Genomic DNA, 11078 nt, shown 5'->3' on the forward strand with positions numbered 1-11078 from the left:
TTTGGTAATTTTCAGAAACTGGGCACATTTATTATTTCTGAACTATGCAAATGAAGCACAAGTAATAGTAATGACAAAAAAATGGCAAAACAAAATTTGCAACAAATTTTACCGCTGTACTTCCGGTTCGTGACAAATTGGCTAGGACATTGACAGCTTACAAAAGCTCTAAAAGAGGTCGTTTTCAGCCAAATCGAGTCTCGGCCAATCGCAGTGCTGTTCATTACAGATCACAGCCCACACCCCCACCACCACTACCTTACCCCCTGCAGCAGTGCCACCTGCTGGACAGATGAGCTAGTATTGCCTACAGCGGTGCATCGGGATGGGGATGCTGGAACTAGGGAGGTTTTATTGCAGATTCTTATCCCCATCGCAGTTTTCGGTTCATGCATGTTCGTGGTTTCATGGAATGGGGGTGGGAGGTCCTTGGGGTCTTCTACATAAGCAGATAAAGGAAAGGCACTTCCGAAAATAAAATTGTAATGGGGGGAGTGGGGACGGGGGGGTGTGGCAGAATACACACAGACATACAGGGGAAGGTGGAAAAATGTAACAGAAAAACAAACAAAAATATTATGATGAAAAGAAAAAAAAATAGGTGTGTTCTTAATATCTTCATCCGCTCATGACCATCCGGACGAGTTCTGAGAGACAGAGAGAAGAGAGAAAGAGGGAGAGGAAAAAAATGTTAGCAACAAACTTCTAACAGGGGACAAACTCTCCAGCTACAGCATCTAGGGGGCAGTCCCTGTTCCCCAATGAGCCAGCTGATTGAGTGGAAATTAACAATGTACAACTTCCTGCCACGATATGCCAACATACATTTACTACAGGCCTACTGAGCCCGGCTCTCAGGGCAAGTTCTCCGCATCTGTGCCCCAAATGCGAAAGGTAGAGCCAGAGTAGACATCCCCTCGGTCGAGTGCTTAACAGAACTAAAATGCAAACTTTAAACGAGAGGCCTCAAAGCCCAGCCCCGCACAGTATCTGCAGGTTTTTCCAGGTCACTTTCAATTAGCAGCCAATTCAGGCATCGGAAACAAGGCGCTGGCACGTTTGCCAACCACCGGCTGGAAATTCGGCACTTAAGCATTTAAACGCACACACAAAAAATAACTTGGCACGCTGCCACCCTCTAGGATTTAAGTTTGAGATGCCGGGGTACTATCTTTTTATCTGTCATGGAATTGATGCCGACAGGAAGGGCAATAGCGTTTAATTTCTCCCCACTCCTAGGGAATTCCCATGATCCTTTGCAAAACTTCAGCCATTCCCATTTCCCATTTTGCTTGCTGGGGGATGCTGTAGATGGAGGCTTATTCCCAGCTTTAGACTCAGTGGTGAGAAACTGGGGAGATAGGGAGGGGGGTGGGGTTCAGGGGTACGGAAGAAGTTGGCAGGGAATCAGGTCTAACTCCTGTGCAGCCACAGCTAAAGATCGGCGCAGGCCATGAAACCAGGGATCGGTTAGATTAGCGGCTCTCCTCATTTTATTTTACTACGAGGCGCAGAGAGGGCAGGGCGCTGGGCGCGGGGAGGGAGCTCGGGAGGAGCGGGCGAGAGGACTTCGGGAGGGAAATGGGAGAACTAGAGAGAGAGAACTTTAGGCCCAGCAACTATCAGGTTCCAACAAGGGGAGGGAGGAAAAGACACCAGCAAGAGAAGGAACTCACTGCAAGGAACTCTGGGGTTAGTAAAGGAACGACTGCTCAGATTCCTGTGAGCTGGGGAGGACACGCCTCCACATTTGGGAGAAACCATCAGACGAGATTTGGGGGGGGGGGGGGGAGCAACATAAAGTGCAGTGTCTTGGAAGATAGACTTTAGGCAAATACAGCTGTATTTTTTCTGTGGGATATGGCTGTTCTATTACTTAATTGTGACAGGTTGGCCCTTTCCCAAGTGTGGCTATATCAAGATCTTCCAGAAGAGGGCACTTCATCCACCATTCTTATTTTATCATTGGGAATCCCAATAATTTTGCACAAATGGTTTTGTACTTGGGTATGACACATAAAAGCCAAATTGCCAAAGTGACTCATGCAAATGCCAATCATCGCGCTTCCCACGGTGGCATCGTGATGTAAAAGCGCGACAGGGCTACGTCCCCAGCTCAGATGTCAAACAGTCATCCCCTCTGCATCTAAAACAGTCCAACTCCCACCCCCCACCCACACGCCCCCCAAAAAAGACTGGGGGGGTCCCCCTAAGTAAAGACAGGGACATCCCAACACATGCAGAGCAGCATGCTGCAGCCAGGGGGCGACAGAGGAAGGCTGCAGGAGAGAAAGAGTCAAAAAAAAAAGGGGGAAAAAAAAGAAAGACATCCCAAACAAAACTCCTGACGCCACCCAGCTCTCTCCAGCAGCGTGGGCCAGAGAATAGCGGGCCACCCCGAGGTCAAGAGAGCCTTTGTCCACACACACACAGGTACAGTATGGGTTCAGTAACGGCCTATTCTTAACGTGCAAGCAGCAAAAACCTTATCATCGCAGAGTCGTAGACTATCTACTGAATTTGCGTAGCAGAGAGCCTCCTATCGAGGAGTCAGTTTAGTGTTTTTACATATTATCCATCTACACACCAGGACACCTGACTGGACCCATTCAGGGTGAGCACCTTGTCCAGGGGCACAATAGCAGAGCCGTACCTGGGAACGGAACCAGACCTTCTAGTTACAAGCCCAGTTCCAGAACCTCTGCACCATGTCGAAAGCAAAACCTAGACGCGTGAGCACGGGGCCTGGTGCTCTTTCTGAGGGACAACCTCATCTTTCTGTATGCTTTCTGTACCATAAGGCAGAGAAAGGAGGAGGGAAGAAAAAGAAAGATAATTCCCTGACCTCTGCGATCAGACTCCTGTATGTATATATTTTTTCGGCTTGGTTTGTAGCGGTGCAAAATTCCACGGCTGTTCTACGACGAGTGCTTAAAGGTTGCTGCGACTACCCTGTTTGTACTTAGCGTCTACAGACGTACGAGGCGCTCATGAGCACGACCGGACAGGCAGGCCACAGCAGTATCTATAACACGGTAGCTTTGCAGAGAACGTTCTAGAACTCGTGCCCCAGCTAAGTAACAAAGTCGCTGATACACAGAATTAAACTATGTAATAATCTATATAATAATTTTAATTACGCAAAGAACTCTTTCTGTGATCCGACTTTACCGAATAAGAACAGGATGCTTATAAAATGACAACCGTGCGGGGAATATAGGCGGTACATGCTTTTCGTCACAGCTCCTAGACTAAGAGGGGTAAGAACGCAGTGAAAATGCCGCAAAACGCAACATTTACACCCACAGTCACCCGGAGAGCGTGGATGCGTTTTACCCCAAACTGCTGTAACACTGTCACAGAGTAGCCACAGCTGTAAAGTGAAGGGCCTGTTTAATATCGTGTGTGTGGGGGGGTGACCACGCCTTCTCATTGCGGCAATAAGGAAAAGCTGAGTGGCGCCCTCTGCTGGTATACGTGCTGATGGAGCGGGGGGGAGCTCGCCCGTACCGACGCTCAGCCAGACATGATGTGGCGAACAAAGGCTGCGGGAGAGGAACAACAGTTAACAACGTGAGCACCAGGGAGCGACACCAGGGGGAAAATCTAAATTTTTCTAATCGCACGACGAGCCACATGACAGGAAGCGCCCGCCGATGTCGTCATCGTTCCCCCCCTCCGAGCAGAGCGGGAGAGCGATGTGCGTTGCCGACATCGACGGCACGGTCTGAGAGAAGGAGCGAGGCTTCACGGACTGCAAGCGCGACTGCGTGTGTCATCGGCCACCCGCTGATGCGAGCCAATCACGACGCTGGCTACATCTGCTGGTTGGTTTGCACCAGACTGTGGCGAACGGCACAGCACAGCCCCACCGATTACAGGGGTCATGAACCCTTGTTCCCTCATCACATCTTTGCAAGGCATGTGCAGTCGGCATCTTTCCATCATCCCAGACCTTCACTGTCCTGAGAAGGTTACCACCTGTCAATTAGCCTCTCACATGTAACTTACCTTCACTTAAACTACAATTACCATGGTGCCTACACATAACTTTGTATCTGTCAGTGCAAATTCAAACGTGTTGGATGTGCCTGCTAAATGGTATGTGGGGACTAAATTTACAAGTAATACAAGCAATGAAGGAATAATTAAAGAAACTGTCCAGTTCAGAAGACTTGACTGTCATATAGAAAAGTGTTGCTTTTACAGTCAGTCAACAGACTGGGCTATGTGCCAATGACCTGGCACAGAATCATGGGAAATGTAGTTCATATAGTGGCCTTAATCCTCTTTTCTTATAACGCATCTCCATTACCTTCATAATTGATGCACCCGTTTGCGTCCTCGTGTCCCGCCAAAAGTGTCTCTACCTCTTCCTCTGTCATCTTCTCACCTGGAAAGGACACATTCCCACAGCAGCATGTCAAACACACAGCCATTAATAACCAAACTGTTTAAAATGACTGAGTTTTGAGAGGGGGGGGAAGATGTCAGTAGATTACTCTACTGTAAGAACCCAGCGCAAAAATATACCCCCACCCTGAAATATGTGAGTTTGAAGCCCTGATGGAACATCCATAATTCCTAATGGCTGCGCTAACTAATGTCTCGCGTTCCAAGAGACGCCATTTCCAAAACCACAGAGATGCTCTCAATATGCCACCGTTTCAGCCACTCGGGATCTTACAAGCAGGTCAATGTCCCCGTTTGCAGCTTCCTGTTTGAGCCTTCTGCACAGTACACCCATCTGCTTCTAATAACACCCCGAGTACTTCCATTTTGTACATTCATTCTTCTGCCTGAAGTATCCTAAAGCACTTCTCCCATTTGGCGTTTTGGTGATGGGAATGTGAGCGAGATAACGGCTCGGCCAGGTTACCCTCCCTAACCGTGCCCTCTACGGCACACCTCTCCGGAATGTGCGTACCCAGCGTGGTGAGGACGTGGCGCAGCTCGGCGCCCATGACCGTGCCGTTGCCCTCCTTGTCGAACACGCGCAGGCCCTCCACGAAGTCCTCGAATGAGCCCTGCTCCTTGTTCTTGGCGATGGCCTGCAGCATGGGCAGGAACTGTTCGAAGTCCAGCATTTTGAGGTTCATCTCTGCCGAGGCCAAAGCAACAAAGAGAAGAGTTACTCGGGACCTCGTGGCTTTTATCAGCGCATACAACTCCCATCATGTATTTCACCCAACAGGAAATTACATCACAAACCCAGGATGCACACAAACTGAGGGGGCAGGAGTCTGGGGCTGTAGATTCCATATCAGATGGTCAACTCCGGAGTTCCTTCCAGCCTCTCTACTTCGCAACTATACGATATTACGGCTTATAAATATTCATTAAAAAGGCATACTCAAGGACACATACTGCTGCCACCGCAGTTTTTGGTTACAGTTTTTTCATGAATAGTCATAAGATCCAGCCAAACTGGATCGTTTCAGCTTCAATAGTACGTGCAGAACTTTCAGTGATAGACTAGAGAAGTCTGGGGCTGGGTGTGGTACAATGTTTAGTTCAAGTCTGTGGAAATAGAAGACCCAGCAGTTCTGAAAACTATGTGGGGCATTAACCATTGTAACTTTGCTGAAAACAAACACCCATACATCAATTGGCATATGTGAAAGAGATTACAGTGCATACTTTATCGATAAACAAATGAAAATCAAAAAACTGTCCTCCTTTCAAATGCTTTTTCTCAGTATGCATTTAGGTATGTAACAGTAATAACGGCTTGTTCAGACATGACACTTCCCTTAAAAACAAGCCATCTGGTATCAAAGAAGGTATTTTAGGGTTGTTTGAGGAAAGAAAAGGCAGGCCATCTGTGTCTTACTGAAAAATGTCGAACTAAGCAAAGTGAGGACAGTTAATATAACTGAAAACATTTCACCCTTTGTACCTTGTGTAGTCCTATTAAAATATAGCATTTTATCAGACGACTTTTGGAGGGTTTTTATTATCGTTTCGGAGTGTGAGCATCACCTGCTCTTCGAGGGGATTTCTTGTTTGCAAAACAATTTTGATCCGCCACACAATGAAGCGTCATTGCTCACACGATTACAGGGTAGTTTTGGGAACGCTCACTGCTCGAGCGCTCCAGAGCGAAAGACCTGGAGCGGGTGTGTGGGCGAGCGCGTGAAGCGGCGCCATGGCGACGCGGCGCGAGCCTCACCCTCGGCTTTAGGGTTCCCCAGGACTTTGAGCACGTCGGCGTTGACCGGGTTCTGGCCCAGGGCCCGCATCACGTCCCCGCATTGGCTGTAGCTGATCTTCCCATCGCCCGTGCGGTCGAAGAGCATGAACCCCTCTTTGAACTCTGAGAGGGAGGGAGGGAGGGAGAAAGAGGCGGACGTGAGAGGTGGGAGGAGAGGATGGAGGGAGCGTGTGAGTGTACGCGCGAAGAGGGACTGCATGAGTGTGTATGTGAGTTAGTGTGAGTGGGTGGGTGACGGGTGAGTCTTTAAGAGACTGTGTGTTAAAGAGCATGTTTGAGGGCAAGTGAGTAAGTGTGTGTCAGAATGTGCATAAGGGGACATGATACTGAGGGGCCGCAGGTGTGCGTGTACGTTTGAAAGTGATGAATGACAGAAAGGACAGAGAGAATGTAAATAAATAAATAAATAAATAAATAAATAAAAGTACCAACCAGGACACACAGAAGCGAAAAAAGATAAATGGTGAAAACCAGAAGCTGATTGGTCAGTTTACAGGGCAGGAGGTGGGGCTAAGAGTGTGCATTCCCTCCTCACCAGCACTGTGAGGCTTTTAGGGGTTTCCCAACACGCAGCCTGACAGAGTCCAGAAACCCGAACACAAGCATGCCACGCAAGGAACGAGGACAGCCGAGCGCTCGGAAAAACACCCAAACAAGGACAATGCGCGTCGCGCGGAACCAATCAGCACTGTTGTTTCTGTTAGGTACGTCCAGTCTCGCATGTCCATGTTAGGACGTCCCATCACAAAACCTTCTTCGCTTCGGACGGTGGGGCACTGCAATTACCCGACAAGGACGCAAGCACCATTTAAAACTGCACTGTAATATACGGACTGGGGAAAAAAAGACACCAGAACAGTGTTATGAGCACCAGACACGAAGACAGACATAATGGCAGGTATACAACACAGAGACGTTACATAAAGCCCAACGCCAACATCTAGAAAGTCTTGCTAATGCACAGTAAAACAACCACTGCTACCATGAACTCTACTGATGTCTGTACCTTTACTCCAGACTTGAGAATAGGTAAATGTGGATCGTGGTTACAATTTACACTCTTATCTGTGGCATTAACACACGCCATGACCATAATGAGCCATTGGCTTCATGACACGTCCTTCTGTGTGACAAGTTTGAAAGGGCTAGTGATTGTGCGCATTCATGAGAGTGCGAGTGTGTGTGTGTGCCAATCTGGACTGAGCTCAAAGTCCTGACAGACAACCCACCGCGAGACCTCCTGACTCCGAGGACCCGCAGAATTCATAGACTGCCTTTCCTACCTTCCGTTACCTTGACACCTGAGCTGAATTTCTACGATACTTTGACGGCTTGATGCCCCGGTTGCTGTGGCGATGACATTGGTGATCCGTTAGTTCGGGCCGCTGCTTAATTTTTCGATTTGATGATCGCGTTTCCAACTTTCCACATTAAAGTTTAAAATTAATGATGGTCATGAAGGGGTCAGTGGAGGTGAACCGCGTCCCACCCACCCTGCTGCCTATTATTCCAGCCCTGACGTCACATGACAATAAATGCCTGGGGGTGGGGGGAAATGCTACACAACATTCTGTAATCCGAGTGCCTTTTCAGGTTTTATTTATTTATAACCAGCATTTCAGCTTGAATGACAACACATACTGTGCTATTTGCATGTTATTCTTCTTTACGTGTAGGCAGGAGGAACCATTATATCAAGACAACTTCTAAATATTTTGTGCAAAAAATATCAGTAATGAAATACATAACATACAATGAATAATTCTGACTACAATATATTGCAGTATTTCAGACTTAACATAATTTAAAAAATAACTCCAGTGCACAAAATTTAAATTCTTTTTATTCCCAAAGGCAAGCTGATAAATTCAATATAACCACCTACAAGGCCTCATAAACAATCAAAATATCCACTCAATTTAAATATATATACATAATAATATAAAATGTGTTTATATAATTTGCATATTTGTTATATGCGATAAAACGACATGGGGAACAACCTTAACGAGTTTTTGGTGGATGTTCTAATTCACTTTAAAGCGTGCGCTCACGTACTTATACTGACTATAACTGCATGCTATATCGTCGTTTAAGGTGGCGTCGCATTAACGATTCAGGACAAAGCTTAGGTAATTGTGGATATAAGCTATGCTATGGAACGAATAATGCTCGCCTCCTTAACAATTGCATTATTTTACCCCGCCCACCGGAAAGCTCCTTAACATTGTTACATGATGAAAAGTGTCACATAAATAAAATGCATTATTATTAGTTATAGTAATTTTAGTAACATATTTACTATTAGTAGTAGTATTTATTAACAGCTGCATTTTGCGTTCTGTGGATCGGCCCCGAAAAGGGCGTTTGCCAAACAAATTAATTCCAATACATAAACTTACAAAGAGGTTTTCAAACTAAAGTTATCCAGTGTGTTTTGTGAGCAGGGTTACGCCAGCGTCAAAATGGAACTTTGTCTACAATCAGTTCTGAAATTCTTCTCCAACTAGCGCGCAAGGACACCGGGGCTTCTCCCAACTCGCTGGAATGTAGCACGTCCCGGGGCGGCCTGAAACTAGCTGCATTTCTTTTGCCTTATAAGGCATTGAGATGGAGAGGGAGGAAGAGCCGTAATCCGTCAACCATCTTAGTTTATACAAATAAGAGGGAGGAAAGGAAATTAATCAACCGCTGTGCCAAACGCCAAAAAAGGAAACATGATATTCTCGGACAGGAAACTAGCTTTTGCTAACAACCGAATCGTAGAATACAAAACAACAAAAAAATTCAGTATAACATAAGTAGTATCTTGCATGAGCCAGCTAACCAACACGCTTTGCTAGTATACAATAGACAACCGCAGGCACCATCCACATTAAATTTCGCAGTAATTTCCTTCCCCAGCTACAGTCAGTAGTGTAACGTTAGCTGGCCGAGGAGGTAATTTACGATACTAAAACACATCCATCCAAAAGTAATCCCTTTTCTAAAATATGTTTTGCCCGCTATGCTAAAACGCAAACACTTCCGGGTATCGTTCTACTTCCTAGCGACTAGCCAGGCAGCTAGCAGGAGAATGCTGGATTTCAACAGCAAATACAAATCGTGCATACATTTCCATACAAATACAGGAAGATGACAGTGTGAGTGTAGTAAACAGTTTTGAGTAACATCTGCAACGTTATCTTCCCAATAATGCCAAACTACCAAGTTAACTAAAAACCGGCCAATATGTTCAACACACATGCAGCTGTGACATACTTCAAAAGAATGAATCCGAGCGCACATACTTTACCAAGCTTCATAGAAACTCAAATAGCAAACTAGGGTAAACTCACTACACTTCAAGGTTCAGCTAAGCATACAGCTTCAACTTAAATTATGTCTGGCATGCTATTATATCGGCATGCGATTTTCAATTTGTGTTACTTTATGAATGTCAAACGTTTTCACAAACTACCGGCGTGTTTGAAACAAAAACGCACAACAAACCCAAACACACAAAAACACAGGTTAGGGAATTGTTCAGAACGCCTTTCCCATCTCACACCAATGCTTCATTTAAGCATCAAACTCACCGTGTATTTCATCCTTCTTAAATTCAATCTGAAAAGAATAAGTAGTTTCACAAGGAACAAGAAGAAACAAAAGGAGGAAAGGTGTTTTCAGATATCTGGTAAATTAGGATGACAGACAGGCCCAATAAGCTCGTGATAAGAGACTAGCCAAGAAACACGAATGAATCTGCAAATGCAGAATGCTCCCGCATTTGCAGAAATGAGAGATGTGATAGGAAGCGATGGGAAAACATTTTAAAACTGCAAACTCACCAATGATTTGGTCTTCCGAGAAGTCAGACTGTTCAAGAGAAGAATATAATCGATAAATACACGGCCAGCTAACGAAGCAAATTCCACTGGTCTGCCTGATAGATTAGCCACCACAACTATTTTTTCAACGTTATCACTTATTTAGCAAACTGTCCCAGGAACGGACTCAGGGACAGAGCAGTATAACAACTAGCTAGTGGCTCTGAACAGGATGGATAGTACGGTTAGTTAACGTCAGCTATCGAATTGGCGAGAATTTCGGCTAACACATAGCCATCTAGCTATATCTAGCACCTGGGCCGAGGCTTCTGTTGCATTGTTGCGACATAATTGTTGGGTGTGTTAATAGTCATATCTTTACAAAGTAAAACTAGGCCTACTACAGAACAGTTTGGTAAACTGGTACATTCGCGATTAGGCCACAGTAGCTTTCTACAAACACATCGCGTGCAAGTTGCAGTTTTATCAGGTTAATAAGCTGACGTTACTGCAATGTGACGATCTCACAGGCTCCATTGTAAATAGCTAGCATCGGCTACGTTCGTTTAATCGATTTAAAATAGCACTGCTTTCAGTCAGGGTTCATATATTTGCAGTTAAAATCTAAATACGCCAACTCTTAGGTCGTCGGAAAAATATATTGACCTACCATGGCTGTGCCTGTTGTGTTTCGCGTCGATCAGAGTCGGCAGCAGGAATGTGAAGGGTGGAAGTCTGGCGATGATGGGATAGTCTCGGTAAATGACGTCATCGATTGTCGAAGAAGGGCGCCGAAAGACAAGTCCTTCTAAGGGCGTTAACTCACTTTTTTTTAACGTAAAGGAGTAAAGAAATGCGCATAACTTTCCAAACCGCTCCCACATCTCTTCTGAGGTGATATCTGATTGGGTACCGGTTGTTGATCCTGAGGAACACGGTGACCTTTGACAGTTTTAACTTTACGAGTGAATTGGCTCTGTTGTAGGCTAATAGATCTTATGATGTTGCTTTGAGTTACTTAATCGATTATATTATTACAAGGGGGCTCTTTGAAT

General features: G+C 45.7%; 1 protein-coding gene across 2 annotated transcripts; it reads right to left on the reverse strand.

Moving 5' to 3' along the window:
• Positions 1–10833, reverse strand: zgc:153867 (uncharacterized protein LOC337226 homolog). Of its 2 annotated transcripts, XM_064299115.1 has the most exons (7): positions 10694–10830; positions 10045–10072; positions 6173–6316; positions 4928–5101; positions 4316–4393; positions 3511–3545; positions 1–647 (listed from the first exon to the last, which is right to left on the reverse strand). In XM_064299115.1, the coding sequence occupies exons 1-6, from the start codon at positions 10694–10696 to the stop codon at positions 3517–3519; spliced, it is 456 nt and encodes a 151-aa protein (XP_064155185.1). In that variant the 5' UTR covers positions 10697–10830; the 3' UTR covers positions 1–647; positions 3511–3516. The 2 variants fall into 2 exon arrangements, with proteins under 2 accessions (XP_064155185.1, XP_064155184.1); XM_064299114.1 differs by lacking the exon at positions 3511–3545 and having other exon boundaries at positions 10694–10833.
• Positions 10834–11078: the final 245 nt, after the last annotated feature.

The sequence above is a fragment of the Anguilla rostrata genome, chromosome 11 (assembly GCF_018555375.3).
Source record: "Anguilla rostrata isolate EN2019 chromosome 11, ASM1855537v3, whole genome shotgun sequence".
NCBI classification, from domain to species: domain Eukaryota; kingdom Metazoa; phylum Chordata; class Actinopteri; order Anguilliformes; family Anguillidae; genus Anguilla; species Anguilla rostrata.